The 25,108-nt window shown below is 39.5% G+C and overlaps 1 protein-coding gene across 4 annotated transcripts in view; it reads right to left on the minus strand.

Annotated features, from left to right (window-relative positions):
- ZNF407 (zinc finger protein 407) overlaps window positions 1-25,108 on the minus strand; it is a 519,604-nt gene that overhangs the window by 127,159 nt on the left and 367,337 nt on the right. The window contains exon 9 of one of the 4 annotated variants that reach the window (XM_082417048.1): window positions 21,959-24,670. The exons of the other annotated variants lie outside the window; for them this stretch is intronic. Within the exon in view, the coding sequence (XP_082273174.1) occupies window positions 24,663-24,670 (8 nt within the window). The 3' untranslated portion in view covers window positions 21,959-24,662. Of the gene's footprint in view, window positions 1-21,958; window positions 24,671-25,108 lie in introns of those variants that run through there. 4 annotated transcript variants of the gene reach the window in all.

Here is a 25,108-nt window from a genome sequence, read left to right on the forward strand (position 1 = left end):
ATGATATTTATTGCTCAGAATGGCTAAATATAGACTTTTCTTGAGCACTCAGTACCATAGTGGGAGGTTTTGCTCTAATCTACATCTTTAAACTGACAAGCTGGAGAATTCCTAATGAATGCCTCCTTTCATGTGGATGTCTGTGTGTATTTGACAGTATAAATATTTAGCAATATCGGAGTCAGCTTGTGATTTTACCCAGATGGACTGATTGATGCCTTGGCTCCACGTTGCCAAAGACAGTCCATGTAGTTATATAAGCAATTTCCCTCTTACTTCCTAAGAAGCAATTAGGTGGCCAAAGGCAGCAACCCCAAAATAGTAGGAATACTTCTGCTATCAGCTGACAAGTCTGAGGGATAAATAAAATATGGTACTTAAATTATTACCACTTTACTTTCATGAATCACGGGATTAAAGCTTTCACTTCTAAAGTACATATAAATTGCAGGGTTTCTGATGTCTGTAATTTGCAAGAATCTAAGTTAAAATACCAGCTAATCAGTCAACTCACATTCACCTTGGGAAAAGTACCACCCTTTCTTGTCATTTTTGTAAATTGCATGCCTAAGCACCAATGTTATTTTGAGAAGAAAAGTCGCTTGTTGTCAATAACATATATTGCAGTCTAGTTAAAACAACATTCGTTACGATCTCATCGCAAATGTAATCCTCTTTTCAAGTTTAGACAGAATGCTCAGAGAAATTCAAGGGACAGAGAGTAAATCATTTTCCTCATCTTGGGTGTGAACAAGGTAGATCCGATTCATTCAGGTGTGTCGTTTTAATGGCAACTGGGATAAATTCTCTCCTGTGGAACAATAAAGGCCCCTCACTCGGAAAGGAAGTGCTAGGTGATACTACCTCCTCCCATATCACACGTCTTCATTTATTTATTTTTCCTTATTAACATTGTTTTCTTCTACGTAAATCACAATGAAAGTGAAATCCAAGAATTACAGTATTTTTCTCATCACCACTGTAATCCAGCTGCAAAGGTTGATATGCTCTTGCTGAAACTTAGAATGGGTTTTTGGAACTCTCATCATCACCTCTGCATTAGGTGTGGTCTGTTTAGCCTCAGTTTTACATAGTGTAAGATGCCTGTAATGATTATGTCAGGCACTTCCACGCAAGCTGCTGCTTTGGGAGAAAAAAGGGACACGTTACTTCTGGCACCAGCGAAAGTCATGCATTTCTGCGGTGCTATTGCTTCTTCCCACCCCTTGCCCCTTCCTGCCGCCTCTAGTTTCTTTGTTTTCTATTAACTCATCCCAATCTTTGTACAACCCATGCAATAACCCAGGAGAAAGGGCAGGGAAGACATTATTCTTCTTGACACTAATACCTATAGATCCTATTCTGGTGTGATACCTCTCCCCATCACAAGATATCTCAGCTAACAGAATCCTCAGAAGTCAAGAGCTGGCACTTGTAATGTATTCCAGAGGCGAGTGGGATGCGATGCCCATTGGTAATCAGATACGCGCAAGATTTCCCCAGGACGAGCTGTCTGGCTACAACGCACAGCACAGCAGCTTTATGTGCAGGACGTATCAGTCATGTACCTTCTTGTGCATGGCGGTTTCTTATTTCTAAAAAAATTATTCCATGCCTGCTGGCTGCCAGATGAAAACAAATGTCTACAGTATTCTATCTGTTGGTTGTGATTAGTAATAAATTGGTTACTGATCAGATATAGAGGGCTGGGGTCTGAGGTGCTATCTATTGGTTTCTATCTATTCCATCGGCCACATCGTGTACTTCAGTCAAAATAGCTAAACCATTATTAGCTTTGTTTCCTTATTTGAGGGCTGGAAGTATTATAATAAAATGATGGCAGAATGCAAGATGCCACTTAATATAACAGATGTCTACCTTTTCCATAACTGTCGAAAGAACCTCTGTGTTCAAAGATGAATCCAGTATTTGATTGAACTGAATAACAACAACAGGGCACCAGAAAGAAAGTTTTGATTGAACAGCACCGTCTTTTTTTTTTTTACCAAATTTGTCACTGACATGGGGGTGGGGGGCAGGCAGATGCAAAACACATTAACACCAATCAGCCCAAATGGTGCGACTCGTTGCTTAATTTCATGGCACTAGGCTATAAATTACACAAAGGTGGCCACAACTAATTTTTGTGCTGCTGTACTAGATGACAAATGAAATGTCCAAGCAGCCACAAGTGAAAAGCTTCCATCTTTCTTCCGTGGCTGTGTATCACTTACTTTAATGATGTATAACAGCCTGCAACTACACTTAACCTGTGCATTAAATGGCAACACGAACTGTATACCTAGAGTTATGAAGAAGAAAACAGCAAATCAAGCAAAGAAATCTACAGTGTGTACATTAACCTCCCACATGTCAACATAATTTTCCCCTAGAGATGATATATAACTGAGTCTCTAAATTGTTTTTCCTTCTACACAATAGCATTATGATCCGAGGGTCCAGGTGCCAAAGTATGTGTGATGTAGCGATGACAAAATGTACCTAATTAATACATCTGAAAGTATTTAGGACCAAAGGAATTTTGGTTTTGTTGTTAATGAAACTGTATCTACAAAAAAAAACTAATATATTCTACTGATGAGGCTAATTAAAAAAAATCCAACACAGGGCAAAAGACAAATGAAATTACTTTCCTAGCTTTTAACATATATTAAAGATCAAGGACATTAAGCCCACTCTCTGAGTGGATGCTTAGCAAGTGCACTTAGAATATGCTGAGTGATAAGTCGACGTCCAAAGAGATCCACAAACCCTTCCACACAGGGTCAGAGAACGCGCAACCGTGTGGGTGACATGGCTTGGTTTCATGATGCACAAGGCCATTTAAAATCACTTCTAAGGAAGTACAGCTAAACTCTGATTATCAGGATTATGGAAAATATGACTCGACTGGTCATTACAGCTCCTGCCGTCTTATCACATTAGATAAATATGAAGAAGACATAAAAATAATATGGTTTCACTATAAATATTAATCATCAAGTTTAATGTGATTATCTCCAAGGGGGTCAGGGAGAGGAAAAGGGAAGAGGGCACGATTTCTTATCCCTCTGCTTCTTTTAAGGATGATATCTCCCACGGGAAGCTACTGACAGAAAAACTAAAGGCAGAAAATTCTCTCCTTCTGAAGCAAGTTTTAGAGAATCTGATTAGGTCTCCTGCTGCAATGCTAGGTATTCCGTTTTTGCCAAAGGGCCAGCTATTATGATTAACGTCATTTGTCTGAATCATTACTCTCCACCTTGGTTCAGCAAACACTATGAAGATGGCATGGTAATAAATGACCGCCGGATTCTTTCCTGCTTTGGCCTCTTTTTATCTGCCACCTCTCCACCGTCAACTCCATCTTTCTGAACCTCTCTGAATCCCCAAAAGGGACGGGGTGTCTATTTGTTTTCCACTAGGTTACCACTCTGTCTATTGTTGTTTGCACTAAAGGGTACAAATTCAATTCATTCTTGTGACACAAAAGCACTGATACAGTAAATTTTTTGCCCAAGAGAAAACAAAAACGAAGTAGCTGAATATCAAATAAGATTTGAGGCCCTAGCATATAGGTGAAGAAGCTTTCTGAGCAGTCTTAGTTATCTACTACCATTTTCTTCCTGTGTGTGCAGTCTCACAAGGACACCCAGCATGTAAATGCATGTGAAGCTGTCCAATTAGTGTCTGGGGTAAATCTGAGACTGTGGAAACCATAGGCTGGGACACCTACACCTATCTTAATGGCGAGAGGAGAGAAGGTTGGAAGGCTATAGAGTTACGATGCGATCAGATTTCAACTTGTGAACAAAACAAAAGCATGGCCCCGTGGAGAATCAGACTGGAGAGGTGACAGCAGTATGTAGTCAATACAGAAAAACAAGTAAAATCAGAATAAGGGAGTTGAGAGCAACCATCCGATGCAGTTCTCTACACATCAAATTCTGTACTATTTAGTTCCTCGTTGCCAATTCTGGGAATGAGCATGTTGTCTAAATAAGTCAATAAATCTGAACATGACCCCTGGATTGTAGTTTGCTCACAAGTGACAGGTGCTACGTGACAAAGCCCTTGTTTGACAAGACAGCCTTTGGAAGCTCGGAAAGTGGCCTGTGAACAGGAAGGTGACCCGTTGGTCTGGCACGACTTTCGAGGCAGGCATTAGTGTGATTCTGTCCGTATCTACCTCTCTTCCGGCTTCCGTGTCCAATAGAAACTTTCATGTCCTAAAATATGTAAACACTCCATGTTTGGGGAAACTTAAATTATGTAAAGATCATTACAGACTTTGCTTACCAGTAGCTTTTCTCTGCCAAGGGTAACATGTTTTGCTAGATAGGCTGCTAAAAAGTGCCAAATGCTGTAAACCCTAAAGAATATTGCCAAGTACCTTCTCACTCTGGGTCCAAGTCTTAAAAAACACTTAATACAAAATGAATCTGAAATCCTATAATTGCCCACCATTCCTGGCACGTTACCTTGTGTACAACTTCAGTTATTATGAAAATGTTCTAGATTCCTGCCAGAAGTTAAGAAGTTATCACTTGAAAATCACTGGCTAATCTAGCCTGTGCTAAGATGGATTTTTAATGAAAGTTTAATGAATGATAAATACTCGTTTCTTGATAAATGTTTAATTACGCCAATAATTACCAACTGCTGAAAACTACTGTTGTGTTAATAATGGCATTTTAGTACACAAGCAGTTTCATAAGTCACAGTGTTGTTAAAGATCAGAACCCCATCTGTCTGATGCAAACTAGCAAGACAAAAGTCTAATTAATATTTTGATCAATTTCCTCCACACTCTAAAGACTATCAATATCCTTAAAAATTTTTTTTGATCTATTTTCTATTCTATGGGAAATAGGTAAGGAAGAGAAAAGTACAGAATCACTGTAAAATTAGGTTATGCAAAAATTAGTTAAAGAATAGAAAATATTATTAGAATCCATTGATTTTATTACCTCACTGCACTATTCAATATAATGATTGTTTTCATATTACTTAAAGCTATTTTTAAAAATAATGACCATTACATTATTTAATAGAATGGAAAGCTGAACTTCCTTTATTAATTGGTCCAAGCTGGCCCTTAACAGGTGATAGATGAGACCTACAATCTGTGTTGTTAGGACATGGGCTGGGGCCTCGCAGCTGAGTGAACTGCTATCTGTATGAAGGAATGATAGCTTTCAGGTCGCAAACCTGTGATTCTAGAAGGTCAAGCTGACCTTGAATTAATGAGCGTTTATTAATGATGGCAAATTGCTAAAGAGAAGACAAGTCCCTGTGGCTTAGTGGGAGCAGGGACACACACGGAAGGACAGGGCAGAGGACAGGGCGGGGTGGCCAGGTCTCCCCGGCAGCAGCAGCGCAAGGCCTGGGGCTCTCTGGGCAGCTCGCGTGCCCTCCCCACACCGTCTTCGGGGAGGCCCCTCCCCAGCCCCCCCACCAGGAGAAGGGTGAGGCCTGGGAGTCCTCCACGCAGACCCTCTTCTGGGGTCACCACCCCCATGGGAGCTCCTGGCTCGCACTCACTTCACTGTTAACCTGGCATCTAGTACGTTCCCCGGCCAGAAGGACACACGTATGAAGGCGTGCAGACTTCAATCTATTTCTAAAGCATTTCCTTTCAACAGCTCATCAGGCTACAGAAGGTAGAGAGATGTGGCGTATATTCTAAATGCCAGGCTAACAAGTCATGTTTTCAATAATGCACATTTTGAAAGCAATCCAAATTATGCAGATAATTCCCAATTATATTTCAGACAGACTCTGGGAAAGCCTTAATTTAATCCACAATGTGATGTGTGGAGATATCATCTCAATCCTTTAGATAATAATGTATAATAATAATGTACAATACTTTCCCAAGGACAGAAGTGAAATCTCACGTAAGCTCTGACTGCTGTTGCTGGCAGCTATTGAATCCAATGGGGCTCACAGGTAAAACTATTACATTTCCAACTCGGAGAGTCACATTTCAGGTATGCTAACGAACTTGGCATGCTCACATTCAGACCATTTCTCTTTCAAGTCTATGACTGACCCCCCCAAAGATCACATGACTTTCAAAATTAACTTTTCCCCCAGAAATACTTGTTTTGCATAACTATCTGACATACATACTTTTAGAAATACTTTCAATATTTCATTGCGCCTTTTGTTTACACTGACACTATGTATTTTTTAACGTTCTCCTCACGACTTGGACGTCACACATGTTCTTCCTGTTTCTGAAGCAGTCTTTGTGGCAAGAATTCATCCTTAACTTTTACATTTTGCCTACTTTGAGTTCGAAGCTATTTCTTGTTATGACAATTGCAGCTCTATGACATTTTAAAGTATCTGACAACAGTTCACACAAAAATGTAACAAATCACAGAAACAGGCAATAAACCACATGCTGAAACAGGAAAACACAGGCAGAGAACACGGAGATGATGGAAATATGAAGGATGGACACACACACACGCACACGCCCTCTGCACGCTCACACACGCACCCACACACACAGATGCGTGCACACACAATATCCTAAATTAAGGTGGCAAGCGTGTTCCCACACCCACCCTTAGCACGGCATGAAATCTGAGCAGTGAGAAGGGCTGCCACTCTGCCCTGATGAATGGTTACAAGCTCCCTGCACTCCCCCGACGCAGAGAGAACAGACCCATGAGTATAATAATATGGGTACTGACAACATTTGCCCTCCACAACCAAACAGACATGCCACTGCTTTTGGGCTAATTTAAAAGGAAGTTAACAAGGTTGTACAAAACATTAATAATACACTGTGTTTAAGATATAATAATATACTGTTTCAGAACTTTTATCTTTGCAGGGTAACAGTTTAATGAAACATCTTCTGAACTTTCCTCTACCTTATTCACATATGTGTACGTATACATGCGTCCATGGGAGCAAACCAGAACATGTCAAGAATAAAATTTTAGCAACGGATTTTATGAATCAAACTGAAAGGACGTCTATATTATGCGTATTTAGATTGAAAGGGCCCATCTTTATTCTGCTGTTTGAGGTGCGAACTGCGCTAATATTATCAGTCAAACTGCAACAAATACACCGGAGAACACAGCAGCAGAAACAAACTGACCAATTCATCTTTTTGTGGGCAAAACATCCTGATACAGATTTCCAGTTGTTCTACAGAATGAAATGTCTAACCTTCCGCATGCACTTGTGCTCACAGATGTAGCACTTTCTGTTTTGCCCACTTTGGGTGATGGATACGAAGGTAAAGATGTGACTTGACGATCTGAACATGTGACACAGAAGAATAAGTTCTCAAAGGGATGCAGGGCCATGTCTCTCCGTTTTCATTGTTCTCCTGTGAAAACATCAGCCCCTTAAGGGCAGGGGTCAGTGGGTCCTCCCAGCTCAGTGCCTGGTGGAGTGCCCTGCACAGTACAGCTTAGCAGTGTTTCTGGAAGGGTGGTTCGAGGCCCAATGGCATCAGAGTCATTGGGGCATTTGCTAAAAATGCGTATTTGGGGCCTGTTCTGGGCTGAGTATACCCAAATTCATGTTGAAATCCTAACTCCCAGGGTCTCAGAATGTGGCTGCATTTGGAAACAGGCCCTTTAAAGAGGTAATCAAGGTCAAGTGAGGTCATCCAGGTGGGCCCTAATCCAATCTGACTGCGGTCCTCACAAGAAGAGACAACTGGGACACGGACACAGGCACTGGGAAAAGCATGTAAGGACACGGGGGAAGGCGGCCATCTATAAGCCGAGGAGGGAGGCCCGAGGAGAAACCACCCTCCCGACACCCTGACCTCAGCTTCTGGCCTCCGGAACTGTGTGCAATGCGTGTCCCGCTGTGGGTCCCACAGGACAGGGCTGTGGGCAGGGTCCAAAGACAAGCCACACGAGGACATTCTTCCTCAATCTCACGAGCAGTAGGTCCAGAGGACTGTTCCTTCTGCCCGCTGTCTTCCTGGCTTCTGTCAACAGCTCCTCGTCATCCCCTCCTGTTCACCGACCACTTGACTTCCTGTGCTGGCTCACTGGTCTCCCAGAGTTCCACCCTGGAGCCACCTCTTGTCTCCCTGCACCCCAGCCCGAGGTGGTCTCCTCCTAAATCTACTGTCTGCTCCGGATCAGAGAAATCCAAGCTGGAAACCTGCCCAACCTCCCATATTTGGTCCGTGGGCAAATTCCTTCAGTTCTACGTCCAAAGGTATCTTCTGTCTCCATGGTTACAACCTTAAGCCACACTGTCCCCTAAACTACTCTCCTAATTCTACCCTTGGTCTCTCCAGCCACCCTCCACAAAGGAGGAAAGATGAATTCTTAAATCGGAATTTGATCCTGGGATTCCTGTGATGAAAATCCACAGCTCTGCCCGGGAGCATCGGGTCTCCTCACCAGCCACACGCCCAGTCCTCAGCACACGCAGCCCCGGCGGTCTGGTCTCTCGGTGCCCTGACGGGCCTGTGCCGCTCGGCTCGCTCCCTCGGCAGGCCTAGGATGCTTTCAAGCCCTCTTCTCCTTGAAGAGCTCGCCCCTTCTGTTCCCCAGTGAAGGCACAACGCGGCCCTGCTCAAGTGTCCGTTACTCTGCATCACACACCACCCACTCTTTCACTCATGGCGCTTTATCCTAACCTGCAGTTATTCTGTACTTATTTAGATCTAGAATGCAAGCCCCGGTGTTTCCTGATGCAGCCCTGCGCACAGCACAGTGCCTGACTCCCAGTAGATGCTCGATAAACACTTGTGAACTAATGAGGGAAGCAACGCAGCCCCACTTAATCAGAGCTGCCAGTGAGGTGCAGAGACAGCCATCTACCGAGGCGAGAGAGTGCTTTTATCACCACAGATGATCTACACTCAAAATACTTCCCGGTAGCGCGCATGTGGCGGTTCACGTGTGATTGGTACACGCTGCGGTCACTTGGAAAACACAGCAGCGGAATCAACATCACTCCCTCTTGAACTACACTTCAAATTGGTTTGCAAGAGTTGCTCATCCCTAAACTATCTTAGATCAATGAGTTATTGAGTCAAGCTGCGGCAGTCTAGAAGAGATGCAAACTGACTCAACAGTTTACTCCTTTGTTTCACGTGGCAAATTTTATTAAAATGGACACAGTTAATGACCATCTCTCCTGATATGGCATTACTAATGGAGTCTTCCTTCACCGATGTAAGACTGTCATTTGACCTTCGTTAGGGATGGGGGATGTGTAATCAGGTAATAACCAGAAATACAAAAACCTGGACGGTTAGCAATGACTCAGGAGACAGTTATAAAGCAGCGATTCTGTGGGATTACGGCAACCTTCATCAAAAGTACTAGTAATGCTTTTCATTCTAATATTAAAGCACGTGCTGAATGCAAAGATTAGCAAGATTAAAGGGATTTTAGGTAAAAAGTTTAGACATCTGTCGCATATTGCAACGTATTAAAGTGTGCCTTCACTGTCTCTTTACTTAACAGAATGTTGCCGCATTTTCTGTTTGGGCCAGACACAGCTGCTCCTCTCTCCTCGCGGCCCATCTGGTTTTCGCCCAAGCTGCTTGTGAGACAACACTGAAGAGAGAGACGTGCTACTGGTAGTGGTGTTAATACACTTAACGCTGTGTTACTGACAACAAACTGAAACCTTACGCATCTCACCTACCATATAGGATAATCACTCTGCACTGAGCAACACGATCAAAAGAGGCAGTGTCTGACGTGCATCCAATTTTCACTACGACCTCGTTTAGGAGGCCAAAGGGAAGCAGGTATCCTTGGCAGTGTTAACGACTGTTATGTTCAAAACATGGAAAAGTTACCGAAGAAATATCGGGGAGTCTGCATCCTCAGGGCGCTCTGAGTAATTATCACAAGCTGTATTTGATACTAGAAGCCATTTTTAAAAGCTCCACCCCCCCCACCCCAAAGAAAACCTTCAAGGGAATTGTTTTATAAAACCAAACTCAAACCCCTTCCCAGAATGCCTTTGGGGAGGGGGAGGGGGAGGGGCAGTGGTGGGAAAGGGGAGGGAGGCCAGCGGCCCGGGGCGCAGAGCGAGCTGTGCCACGCACTGCATAGGCTGCCCCTTACCGTCCACGCGGAGCACGCCACACGGACGGCCACATTTATAACCCTACGCTGATATTCAAATTTTCTGTCTTAAGCTAAAGAAAGATTGAATACCCTGCTGTTGTGTGGCCAAGATTGAAGAGGTGTCTCACTGACATTGTTCAAAGTTTATGAAAATATATGAATGCTCAAATGTCATTGGCTTTGTGCCTCCAACAGACTGTGGTTTCATGAGAAATCAGTCTTTTAATCAAAATGATTGAATACCTTAAGGTCGAATCCAAAGATATCAGTTAATATCTAGAAACGGGCTATTTCTGCAAAGTTTGCCAAGCTGTACATATTGTGGTGCATTTTAAAGTGTTAATTTGTGCATTCCATACTGAAAATTGATCTTGAGTTTTAGCTTTTTGTCAAGCAAAAACATATGGTTACAAGCTTTATGCATGTTACGTGACGGCTGTTGAAGCTGTCACATGTGCAAACTTGATAACCGATGTGACACATACGCAAATAATTTGCTTGTTTAGTAACAATTCAAAGATTCATTATTCACGCAAACACACATTTTAAAAAATGATCAGATGGAAATAGTCTCCATTTTGTACAACCTAGTCTGGTTGGTGTGCAAACCCAGATAAAATAAAGCTGGGAACTAAGTGGTATTAAACAAGTCCAAGAATATGGGTATTTTCAGATAATTATTGAACCAGATGGTGTTTTTTGTTAATTCTGCCATCAGTCTGAGAACTTGATGCCTTACATCTGCACTTGGTAAAATAAATTTTACCACTGACATTATTTCAGTTTTCTTAAAATACTTCAATCAGTTTTAAACCAAGATTTGCAAACATCTGCTACAGTACATGCCTATGAAATGAAATTGAGATTATTCCTTTAAAAATACACACGATTACACAGCTTTTAACTTATCACCCTTTAAATTAAATCTTTAGAATTACTAGTCTGAATGTTTAATAATAAGCAAAATGAGGATGAGATGGCACATGTGAAAATGAACACGGTTAACAGTTCACAAGAAGTGTTGGCTCCTTTGGAGATACCATAGTGGAATTCCACACTATATTTTTTCACAACCGCAACTTCACACAGAAAAATTAACTACATTTCTTTCTGTATCCTTCAGGTAAATTCTCTATGGGATGCAATTAAAGACACAAATACATGATGAATTAATCAAAAGATGCAGGTGATAAAGGAATGTTACCTGCAAGAAAGTTGGTCATCCCTAATTGAATTCTTCCTAAGCACTACTGCTCAAGTGCTTGGTCCCATCAACAAACAAGCAGAGCTTCAAACACACCTGAAACCAGCACACCAGTTTTAGGTCGTTTTTCAGAGACCCAAACGGGAGTGGTTGAAAACACAATTTAAACAGAAAAACCCTCCAAGTGGCTTAAGGTACTTCTTCAAGGTAACAATCTCACTAAAGCCCACAAACAAAACCTTATTTTCAAACTTAATCATAAATTCACATCTTCTTTTATAGAACGGACTGCATTTGGGTAACAGTCTTCAGTTCCAGGTTCGATAATAAATTTCGAGGGAAGGTTTGTGATTCCTAATCCCCCTCCCCTTTTCCTTTTCTTCTTCTTCCTCAAACCCAGACCTCGGAAACAAAACTGGTTGAGTAATTTAGCACAGTGCTTTCCAAACAGGTGCTCAACATATGCTGCACATTGACCAAAACCCACCATCAAAACACTAGTGCCTCACAGTTGTTAACTAATCCCACCGCAACAGTAGTCCATCAAATGAGCTAAATAAGGTAACCCAATGGTTTCCCATCTGAAAGTAGGTTCTATTTAATGTGGACACTGATTAGATGAACTACTCTACCACCAATACCTGCATTCACAGTTGCTCAGGTAGCTAGAGCAGCTGACGACATTTCACAACGAGGATGCCTTGGCTGTGGGTGCCTCGGAAGCTCCCCCACTGCAGACAGCTCTCAGACTAGAAGTGCTTATTGACCTGAGAAAGTCGACTTCTGCTTGCTCTGGGGGGAAGAAGGTGAAGCTGGAGCAAGTGGTCAGCTGTCAGAGGTTAAAGTCAGAGGTGGCTCTGAAGAGGCGGACCCAAAGAATTCAGTTGGTTCACTTCACCGCTTTACTCCTTCAATTACTAGCCAAGGGGTTATTAAAATTTGCCACTTTTCTTATTATTTATACCTATATGATACATTATTATGTTATATACTATTATTAACGATAATGAAAAAATATATGTTAAGAATAATTAATATGTTAATTATAATAATTAATGATAGCAAACTAACAGTTAACAATTCAAGGCTCGTTATGTGATGTAAGCTAACTTTTACAGGCATTATTTTATTCACATGCTCGAAGGTGGTACATCGAGTATTATCCCCATCTGACAGATGAGTAAATTCAAGTTTAGAGAGGTTAGGCTGCTGTCCTGGCAGCCTATATACAGACTGTAAACCCTGGTCTGACTCCAGAGAAGTGCTGCAAACTGCCCCGTGGTACAGTCCCCAAAGTGACTGTATGAGGTTCATGTATCCTGACATTTAGGCTACGTTTAACAAATGCACCGTTGAAATGTTTCCCTCCCTCTTCCCCCACCTTCTTACATCAAAGGATAAGAAGAATTTTAAGGCACCTGTTTCATATCATCAAGTTATTTTCTAAAAAATCAGAACCAATTAATCTATTAGCTGCAGTAGATGTACATTACACCAAACTATGTTTTTCTTTTGTTAATTTGATAAAGAAAAGGTATCTAATCGTTGTTTTCTTTTAAAAAAGAACTTTGGATTTGTTTAACTACTAGCGATGGCAAACACCTTTCCCAATGCTTGTAAGTTCTATCATCTATTTTATGATTGATCTGTCATCTTTTTTGACTATTTATTGAGTTTGCAGTGTTTTTCCTATTGATTTGTATGAGCTCTTTATATAAAGAGAGAAAACTTTGATGTGTTATTTGATGAAAAGATTTTTTCTTAGTCCTCTAGTTGCCCTTTTCTTTTGGGAACTTTGGACATAAAAAATTTAGCTTATCAAATAGCTAAGTCTATCAATCTGTTCCTTTGTTATTTCTTTTGTTTGCTAAAATTCTGGGAAAGTTTTCTCATCGAGATTTTGTTATCTCTTCAATTCTATTCCTGTATAAACTTTTATGATTTTATTTGCATCATATTTAACTTTTTAGTGCATCAACATTTGCCTTTGTGAACTGTGTCCAATAAAGCTCTACATTGGTCATCTGCTATCCTGATAAGTCTCACACAATTTATTAAATATTAAATAATATATCCCTTCTACATTGATTTGCGAGTCCTCCAAGAATGTGTACACACACACACACACACAAATACATATATATTAATTGATTATATAAAATAGACTCAGCTTTTGATTAATCTATTTGATCTCTTGCTTTCTTTTACTTTCTTAGAGCTTTGAAATCAGATGTACTTAGCTTTGAATTCTGGTTTTGTCATTCAACAGATCTCAGACAAAGCTCAGTTTTCTCATCTTAAAAGGGGATGGTATCTACCTCCCACGGCTGGTGTGAGGGTTGAATGAGGTGAATTTCTCAAGCCTCTGGACTCAGTGTCTGGGACACTCAGTATGACAGTCACATCAACTGCTAACCTCCATCCCCAACCAGATTTTATTTGTTGTAACTTTGTTTCCATATCTCATAACTTTAGTTCCCTTGCTCAGGGTTTATTAGGATTACAACTATAAATGACATTAGAGAGAACTGTCTTCCTGTTGAGAAACACTGTACATTTCACCCTCTATATACTTACAAATAAACACCTTGTTTTTCAAATAAAGGAATTAACTTTAAATGGGCATGGACAATGCTCTTGATTTGTGTGTGTGTGTGTTAGAATTGTGAATGGGATTATTCCTCTAGTATTTTTCTAATTGGTTATAGCTACAAATAGGAAGGTTCTTCATTTTTGTATATTAATCTTGTATTCAGCCATTTTACTGAGCTATTAATTTCATAGTTTTAAGAAGTCTCACAGGACTTTCTAGGCACAGAACAACTTACAAGCAGAATCATAACTTTCCTTTTTCTAAGAGCTATACCTACTTACTTTAGTTTTAATTTTATTTTTTTGTTACCCAGAACTGCCAGAGCTATTTAAAATGATGAGTGGTCAAATGCAACCTTCTTTTGCTCTTGATTTCAAAGGGAATGTTTCATATAACAGAGTTTTGAGTGATGTTGGCAGTTTATACTAAGTAAAGGAAGTCATTTTCTCATCCCTGGCTGGGTTCCTTATCTTTACAAAAATTTCACCTTTATTTTATATGATTGGATTTTATTTTATGTATTCTGTGGTATTTATATATTTTATGTAAGCTACCTCAATTTTCTGTCGAATAAGAAAAATATACAAACACAATCTATTCATTTTGTTCAATTTTTATTCATTAGAAAATGATTTTATATTAAATGCCCCCTTTGGGCATCCTTTGAGATAATCATTTGATTTTCTAATATAATCTATGATGTAACTGAGGGATTTTCTAATACTCTCAAGACTGTTAAATGTGCATGAAAGGATTATGATTATTTTATTTACTATGTTCTATTGATGACGTTCAGGTCTGTATTCTAAGTGAGGTTTACGAGACTGGTAACTGAGAATGGGATGGGGCATGTTTAACGATGTTTAGACATGAGTGTGTTGTATAAGACTGTGGGCTCCAAAAGTTACTTTCTAAGTTTTCAAATCTGTAAAACGTACAATTCCCATGTCATAAAACTTTCTAGAAAATTTAGAAAAAAAAAAAAGGTCTCCATTTATTCTTGTACCAACCAATTTGTTGACATTTTCAAAATCTGTCAACCTTACATTATTATATACCTTATTTTCTTTAAGGCATTGTCTTTTTATCAATTGTTATAATGAATTTTTTCTTGGTTTTTCAGGTTTACCGAACTTCCATCTGAATTATCTTGATTTATTCATTTTTGTTTTTCTAGGTCACTTATTACTGCTTTTATTCAATTATTTTATTACTCCTTTTTTTGCTCTGACATTTTTGAATTGTTCTAAGTAATTTAATTTACATCTTTCTTTTTCATTTATAAAAGCATTTAAGACTGTGCATTTATTTCTGAGTTCAACATCAGTAGATTCTAATGACATTTTTTTATTATCTTTTAAATAGTTTGTAACTGTATTCGATTTACTTGTTTTTTGTCCAAAAGTAATATTTATAGGTGATTGGCTGTGTTTCCATTTAAATTTTTATCATTTATCATACTGCAGAGAATATGACTTGGTAATTCCTGGTTTTTAAAATTTACTGTAATTCCCTTTAAAGCTAATTATAAGTTCCATACATTTTCCACAGACACTTGATCATAAAGTTAATGCTGTGTTTAACAATTCCAAGTTAAATACATATATTAATTCCATCTTATTCATTATATTCTTCAAATGTTCTGTTTGATTTTTCTTCTTTTTTGATCTACCATAGACTGCTATGGACTAAATGCTCCCACCTCAACTGTTTATAGCATTTTATTTTTCAATTCAATTATGCTTTGCCTAGTGGACCTTTTGCTAGATTATTCATAATGCCATATCTTCGTCTGTTCATTTAATCATCAAAACTTTGTTAAACATATATGATGTGTCAGATACATTTCCGGGATCTGGTGCAGCTGTGCACAACCCCATCCTATGGGGCTTCTACTCTAGAAGGAGAGGAAAATAATACAAATAAAGTAAATAAGTAAAACAAAAAAGTGTTTTAGATGATTTCAGATATGTCTTGAAGATTAGCTAAGAGTCTTCGCTGACAGCCTGATTATGGATCCAATGAAGTGTGTGCACTGATCTCTGAGGAATCACCTTGAGGGACAGCATCATCTGGAACATGTTTTGGCAATGCAGGGGTAGGGGAGGGCTGCAGTTTTAAGTAGGACAGCCAGAAACGGCCTTGATGAAAAGCTGACATTGAGCAAAGATAGGAATTAGGGGAGGAACAGTAAGTGCAAAGGCCCTGAGGTTGGAGCATTCCTGTTAGGTCTGAGGAACAGCAAGGAGGCCAGTGTGGCTGAAGCAGAGCGGTCAAGGGGAGAACAGCTGCAGATGACATTTAGGAGCTATGTTACATACTGTGAAAAATTTGGTTTTTATTGTGAGCGCAAAGTTACACCACAGACGGTTTTCAGCAGAAAAGAAACATGAATTGACTTATGCTTCAGGACTGCACTGTCCAATATGACAGCCACTAGCCACTTGTGGTTATTTTAATTTGAATTAATAAAAATTTAATTAAATTAAAATAAAAATGAAATTGAAAATTTAAAAGGTCCTTGGTTGCACAAGCCAAATTTTAAGTGCTCAAAAGCCACATGTGGTGAGTGGCTGCTACTGGACGGTGCAAATACAGAGCATTTCCTCCATCACAGAGAACTCCCCCGGGCAGCCCTCTTTCAGGAGGATGACTCTGGCTGCCATGCTGGAAGCTGATGGTAGCAGAGCAAGGGGGGCTGCAGGGAGGACTGGGAGGTGACTGATGAGAGACGGTGGCCTCCTGGACCAGAGTGAATGGAGGAGGAGAGAGAAGTGACCTAATCTGAGATGGATGTTGAAGGCCGCCCTTGAGCATTTGCTGACAGTCTGGATGTGGAGCTATTGCTCAGTTCTTCAAAAATCAAGTATTACGTATCAGCTGGATTCCATCAATCACCATGTAATCACCTCAAGGAATGGCATAAATTGAGTAGTTGTTGAACAGAACTGGCATGTTGGCTACTCAATACAAAAGATGGAAAATTTCAGCCCTATCATCTTTTTTTCTCTCCCTCCCCAAAATAAGTGGATCTCTAATCCTTCTAACAAAGCAGGGTCATGTGGGAATGAGAAAAAACTTTCAAACTTTCCTTAAGTTGACGCATAGTACATGAATTATTAACCCTTAAAAAGCTGAGCAATTATAACCTCCAGCAAGGTTACAAAGTATCCTTTTACCAGGTATAGAAAATCTAAGCGAAGTGATTACATCCACCTAATTGAGTGAGTGTGTAATTGAAAACTACTTTGCCAATTGCAAAGTCCTTTACAACTGCTTGCTATTATTTGTCTTAATTAGTACTGTTAAATTACTTAACATATTATTTTACCAAGATTTCAGATAGAGCTATACATTTTCTTTTCTGTTCCTAAAACATGACAGATGCTCAATAAATACTTGTGGAAAGAAAAAGAAACCGAATGAATTGATTCCTACTACCCCTCAGTTTTATATTAGGATTACTGTTGAGTCCCCAAGTCTCCAGGTAGTAAATATGTTGGAGAGAGGTGCTTTGCCTGGAACCTGGTGAATGAATGGGTAAGTTAAAATAAAATCCTTCTTCATGGCTTTCAGGGCAACTGTGCTAACAGTGGCTACAAATGCCACTGCTTCTTCTCTATCTTCAACTATTCTGACACACTTTGATAAAATACAGGGGTATTAACTGTAGTGGCACTAGATAAAAAAATGCTAGGATGAAATAAAGCTGATGCCATTCTAGGGCAGAAAATCAGAAAGAGAAGACAAAAATGTAATCTTACTATAACTGGATCAAGAGAAAACTCATAGGATGAAAACTGCTCACAATTATAACAGATTTGGTTGAACCTTAATTATTACCAATATCCTTATCCTAAATTCCTTAGCTCTGGTGGGACAGGTTGTTAATTACTATAGTACAACATTATTAATTTTACCATGCCATTAAACCTCACCTGCCACGTAAGAAAAGTCATCCCAAATATAAGCCAGAGTCGGGGTAGTTCAGTTCAGTTTGGCATCAGTATAGTATACCTTGCCTCTGAAATGTACCCTATCATAGGCTCATTATACAGCAGGAGTAAGGTTCATAACAGAAGCAGTTGTAAAAATTGTGATGATTCTAATACTGAAATATGTTGAAACTATAATACATAGTGCTTTGAGTTCAAAATAACATGTACTTGTTACCATGTATTTAAGTAACTAATTTTTAGAAGTTAGAAATTAGTCGCTTATACCAGAAACTAATACAACATTGTAAATCAACTATACTTCAATTAAAAAAAAATTAGTCCTAAATGAGGAAATGAGAAAACCAAGATTCCAGGTATCACGTAGGTGAGCAAGGAAAAGATAAATTTTTGACTCACAGAACAGATCTCTAGCTTTGTATGTTGAAGCAAATCAACACTCACCACTTTAACATTCATAAATATATGATTTCTAATATTTGTCCTTACATGGGATTTCTGGCACTACTCAAAATCACAACACCAAAAAAATCTGTTTATGCAGAATATTACAATGGTTTAAATGTAGCTGCTGTCCATTTTCAGATTAAAAAAACCTTTAAGCTGATTTTAAAAAACAGCTTTTTAAAATACACATAGCCAAGATCATCAGTATATGGTCTGTTTTATTTCTTGCCAGCAGTCACCGTTAGAAGTTATAAAACTATAACAACTGCTTTCCTTTACATCACTCTCCAATTACCCTGATAACTGCAACGTCTGAAGAAGTTCAGGATCTGTAAAGCCTGTCACATTATAGAAACATGTCTCCTTAAACCAAATGTGAAATTCCAGTAATTGAAGTGATAAATCTAGTGTTTTTGCCAGGGTACTTTTGATGAGAACTACAGTAGTAAATTAGGAAATATTCTGTGCTGTTATATCATGGTAAAAGCCTTTCCATTACTTGTTGTCAGTCACTAGGGATGGGCAAATAACTCAGCTGTCAATCTAGCTGGAAAGCCCCAAGTTCTGTGAATGATCAATAAAGAAAATATATATAAACTCTCCATTATCTTCATATAATTCTTTCAACAACTCTCTGCTGTTTTCTTTCCTGTACTGGAGCACATCTCATTTATTCAGAAACAGATTGGAGATCTTGGAATATTTCATTTTTTTATTGCTCGTTATATGTCATCTTGTTTCCAAATGGTATATGAGTGTTACATTTCAGTAAGTACAAGCATCTATACCTTGGCCGCTGACGGTAATTTTACACATGATACAGACTTAATTAAATTACTAATAACTTTTACCTCCATTTTGTTATTGATTTTTCAGCTAAAATATTTATTGCCTTATATTTCTACTTTAAATGTCTATTCTTTTTTTTTAAACATCTTTATTGGAGTATAATTGCTTTACAATGGTGTGTTACTTTCTGCTGTATAACAAAGTGAATCAGCTATACATATACATATATCCCCATATCCCCTCCCTCTTGCGTCTCCCTCCCACCCTCTCCATCCCACCCCTCTAGGTGATCACAAAGCACCGAGCTGATCTCCCTGTGCTATGCGGCTGCTTCCCACTAGCTATCTACTTTACACTTGGTAGTATATATAAGTCCATGCCCCTCTCTCACTTCGTCCCAGCTTACCCTTCCCCCTCCCTGTGTCCTCAAGTCCATTCTCTACATCTGTGTCGTCATTCCTGTCCTGCCCTTAGGTTCTTCAGAACCTTTTTTTTTTTTTTTTTAAGATTCCATATATATGTGTTAGCATGTGGTATTAAATGTCTATTCTTTAGCATTTCTTCTGATCACACAGAAATATTCCGGAAGTTATACTCCTTTCACATTAGCCTAACAGCAAAACATCAGCAATTCTCTCCCAACTCAGCTTGCTTATATATACAGGGGAAAGAAATCTGTAACTTACTATTTCAATTAAAACAATTAATCTATTTAGGCTCCATCATCTTCCATCGTAGACATATCAGTTCTTGAAACCAGGTAACAGGATGTATGTTTCTTAAATTACTATGAAATTTCCAACTCACTGGTGTGGAATAGCTACTACTCTTGGAACATAGCAACCATAAACGAACTTTCTGTTCATCTGCACAGTCCTATTCAATTCTCACACGTTTTAAAGGAAGAAAAAGTAGCAATACAGATAAACTATTTTCAAGTTTTACTTTCAGCTTGGATGAAAAAAACAAGTAAAAGTACTTGAAACGTCAATGAAAAAGATTAATGGAGATAAAGTAACTCATATCCCTTACCCTCAACACACTAAACTTCTTTATCACATATTTTGTTTTGGCTGATGGTTTAAAAATAGTCAAAAGATATGTATAGCTGATTCACTTTTTTATAAAGCAGAAACTAACACACCATTATAAAGCAATTATACTCCAATAAAGATGTTAAAAAAATGGTCAAAAGAAATAAGAATTTGTGAAATAAGAATTTATGGAATCTAAGAAAAAAAAGGTTCTGATGAACCTAGGGGCAGTACAGGAATAAAGATGCAGATGTAGAGAATGGACTTGAGGACATGGGGAGGGGGAAGGGTAAGCTGGGACGAAGTGAGTGAGTGGCATGGACATATATACACTACCAAATGTAAAACAGATAGCTAGTAGGAAGCAGCTGCACAGCACAGGGAGATCAGCTCGGGGTTTTGTGACCACCTGGAGGGGTGGGATAGGGAGGGTGGGAGGAAGACGCAAGAGGAAAGGGATATGGGGATATATGTATATGTATAACTGATTCACTTTGTTACACAGCAGAAACTAACACACCATTGTAAAGCAATTATACTCCAATAAAGATGTTAAAAAAAAAAAAAGAACCTACTGAATAGCACAGGGAACTCTACTCAATACTCTGTAATGACCTATATGGGAAAAGAATCTAAAAAAGAGTGGATATTTGTATATGTATAACTGATTCACTTTGCTGTACACCTGAAACTAACACAACATTGTAAATCAACTATACTCCAACAAAAATTATTTTAAAAAATCAAAAAAAAAAAATAAGAATTTGACCACTTAACAGCACAAGTGGTGAGATTAGAGGAATCATTTATCTGGAATGAAAAGTCCTGATTTGGTTAAGAATGTGCAGTTGTGTGCATCTTTATTGAAAGCAAACTCAGAGTTACTTGGAGAAAGATAAAAGGACAAAAAAAGAAAGAAGCAAACGGCTTGACCTTTAAGAAGGTAGTAGAGATGACTTAGGTTCGAAGAAATTAAAATGGGGGCAGCATTTGGTGTCAGCCAGAAGCTGGGAAAAGGACAAAGGACCGTCTTGGAATGAAAGAAACACTAACAGGTTATGTATATCTGGAGCACCAAACGTTATAAAACTCAAACTGGTGATCAGGTACTCAATGATAATGAAAGTTTTCACTTCTTAATCCCCCTGAATCTCAAAGGAAAAATTTTAGCTACTTTCTTTAGAAAAGGTAAGTTTAACAACCTGAACAAGGAGAAACATCCGGTGAACATGCCAGTCAGTCTAAACTAGCTTTGTTCCCTCTGGCCTCCATCCGAACTAAGCAGGACCAGACGACCCAAACCAGCACTGCTGCCCATCTGGCAGCACTTACATGAAGTCCAGGGCTTTTTCTTAGAAAATACACAAGTCTCTATAGGATCTGGCCTGCGATCTGAAGTCTTTTTGGCAACAGAAATGTCGAGAACTGAACACATTTCCTCAAGGACTTCAGCTAAAGAGAAACAGTGCTTCACACACTGAGGCACAGAGCCTAGCCGGTGACCTAACGTTCTGGGTGTCGTTTACCTGATTATAAAAGGCAAGAGTCAAGAAAACATGAAAAAAATATAAGGCAAACAATCCGCTTGCTTAATTTATTTTCAGAAAGTATACACACTTTAGAAACTGTTTCATCAGGGCTTTTAGGGGTCCCTGGTGGTCCTGCAGAGAGCCTGAGCGCAGGCTGGCCAGGGGTACACTGCACCTCCAGCCTTCCCATTCAATGGGACGAAGACGCCCCCTTAAACCACGGCACCAACCCTCTCCAGTTAACACACATCGCACTACATGTGAACGCTTCTGTCCTCACCTTGCTTCACCGGCAAGAATCCAGAGAGCATGTCTGCTGGCTTTCTTTCCTCTGGTAACTAAGCCACATGTTTTTCCCTTTTAGACAAAGCCTTTTCGAGCGTTTTATTAGAGAGGGATAGAGGCGGAAGGAAGGGTGTGCTCCAAAGAGCCGGGGGCACTTCTCTCCTCTGCTGCCATCTGAATTTGTCATTAAAAGTGCAAAGGAAAAAAACAACTACTCATCACTTAATAAATATGGATCTACAACACTTCCTGCTGTGAAACATCACGTCTTCACTAAGAAAGAGAAAAACGAGTTTCTCCCAGACCTTTACTTGAATTTACAAGGAACACACTTTCCTAAAATTGCCCACATGTCACTGCATCTATTTTTCTTTTTAAATCAGGCATTAAATATGCATCTTGACTCCCACGTAGGCAATCTGCAGCACAGCAAAATGACTGTGTATTCAATTATAGGATAAATAAATATAGCAAACATTAAGGAGAAAGTTTCCAACTCCAGGGCGCCGGGCTGGTGTCCTTCCCCCTCACAGAATCAGGTGCTCTCTGTCAACTACGGCAGTGGCACAGGCTGTGCCGAAACTTCTAGGAGCCGTTAAAGAAAATGACCCCCTTCTGTAATGAGAGCTACTGGGTTAATCTGGGGGAAAAAAAAATCTCCATGGAGCTACTAGCAGCTGAAGCTAGTATGTATCTAAAGTGATAAAAGGTATATTTTAATGAAGAAAACTAGCCACTCATGAAACAAAGTATTTATATACCTCCTTTGCTATTATGAAATTAGGTTAACAATTCTATAACAAATTGAATTGCAAACCAGCAAATTCACAACAAAGTTAAGATTTTTGTCCTTCATTCTTGTTCGACTGCAGAGGTTCTTAGGGCAAATTCTACCCAGATGCTTAATCAGTTGAGATTATGGGGGAGATCTGCTTCTAACCTTTCCTTAATAATTTCAATAATTTTGGAGAAATGCTTTCAGTTGAGGTTACTTCTAGAAGCCTGCTGCAAAGTGTAGTAACACTTGAAAACGAAATGTTGAGGGTTAAAATGATTATGGCTCATTTATGCATCATACGCTCTAGACTCCCCCAGAGCCTGCCTCTTCGTCCTATTTGCTCTGATGGTGCTTTTAAAGCGCAGCGACGTTCATCCCAGCCAACTCACGATGCAGGTGCCCAAAGACGCCATTCGCAGAGGTACTGACGACGCTCCAGAACGTGAGGGCTCGACTGTCCCAGCAAACAACTGTCAGCGTTAGCGTTATCGATTGACTTTAACATTTAAATATATCAAAAACCAGGGGGAAACTCGTGTTTGCAGGTTTTAAAAGAGGGTTTTAATATAGCATGTAATAAATATTTAAACACTAAATGTGAATTTAAATTCCACTATTCTCAATGGGTATTTATGTACCTTTATTTGGCTATTATAAAAACTTTCCAAACACTGGCCAGAAAAAGTCAATTTTGTCATCGGGCAAAATTCATACAGAAAGTATTTCAAACAAATATAATGTGCCAGACTGCCCCATTATTTATACTTACCTCTTATAAGCCTTTTCAAAGGGGAAGTATGATGCAAGTTTAAGACACATTCAGTTTATAAAAATGGTACCACTGAAGTAGATTCTATTTGACATTTTAAAAATATTGAAAGAATCCAATATTTATTCTTTCATTTAACAAAAATCCATTGAATACTAATTACAAGTATTTTCTGACTTTAGAAAAAATATTTAAATGGATCAATATTTTCTTACTATTTTTCGCTATCGTTTGGATTCACGTCATTCGTAAGCAAAGATGTTTTTCACGTACAATAATAACTAACAGAGCCCTGTCTATAGTAGCAAAGAAAAACTGCCATATGTCCACGTATAAGGGAAGGGTGATGAAGCCACGGTGCCCGCCCCATTACATGTTATGTACTGATTCCGATGACTAATTAGATCTGTATTTATTGATCTGGAGGAAAAACGAAAATTACAGAATCACGTGTATCCCGTCCCCTTCCAAAATATTTGTAAGGGGCACAACTTCTTATTCATAGAAGGCTGGTACACACTGAGCTGTGAACAGCGATTTGTGGGTATGCGAGGAGATGATCTTTTTCTTTATTGTAACGAGTTGTTTTACTTGTTACAAGTCAATGATTTCGTTAATTTAAAATAACGAAAACCAAAACTAAGCACAAACCAGGAGTGGCTTCATAAGTGAGACTCAGATTTTAACCCTTGACTCCACACAGGTTTTCAGGGTGCCCACGTCCCACCAAGTTTCCTTCTCACAGCCTGGCGCGGATACAATGAAGCTTCCTTTGGGCCACTTGGGGATGCCTAGTGCTCTGTTATTTCTAGGAGGATTTGACTGCTCCTGACAAGGGACCATTCTTTGCTATATGAAAGAGCAGTGTTGCATAGACGTTAGGACTTGTTTGCTATCCAAACGTGTGCTTTTCCTTAAGGAAAACATTCGTTTAGATGGCTCCATAAACGGGAGGCGTGTGGAACCTAGATTAGCCCAGGGCCCAGGAGAGAGATGCAGGCAGCAACAGAGCTCCCTATATCTCAGGGGGAACGCGGGGCGCGGCAAGAGTGTTCCTTCGGGGTCCACCATGGCTGCACGCTGGAGCAGCTGGGCATCCACAGTGCTGTAAATACTGCTGTGTTCACGCAACTGCTGCTGATTCCAATGAGACTGAGACGTTCAGCAGGCAGGGTTCACCACCTCTGATCGTGTCAGCTGCCTGGACACAAAAAGCAAACGTTCCCCGCTAAGTAAACACAGCAAACTTTCTGGAAATGAGGTTCCCAACTCTATGCGCATAGGCACTAAAGGGCTAGCAAGTCACCCCCAGGGACCCACTTCTTATTCTGGTGACATAGGACCGTGTAGGCTTTGTCAGTTTGGCTGTGTGGACGGCTCTCGGTGAGTTATCACCCTAACCTGTTCTACTAACAGCCCCCATGAGTCTCTGGTCCCCCACGACTGGAACGTGGCTACTGCAATGACTAAAGCCTCTAGACGAGGCCGAGAAACACTGCCACAAAGTGATTTAAGGTACTTTGGTCTATTCTAAGTCACTGTTTCTTCTTCAAGATTTCCACTCATTACATTTTTAATTTTATTGTAATTTTGTGTCAGTTTGCTAGACGAACTCATCAGCTATAGATTAAGGCTAATT

The sequence above is a fragment of the Balaenoptera physalus genome (assembly GCF_965194825.1).
Source record: "Balaenoptera physalus genome assembly, chromosome: 12".
Lineage (NCBI taxonomy): Eukaryota > Metazoa > Chordata > Mammalia > Artiodactyla > Balaenopteridae > Balaenoptera > Balaenoptera physalus.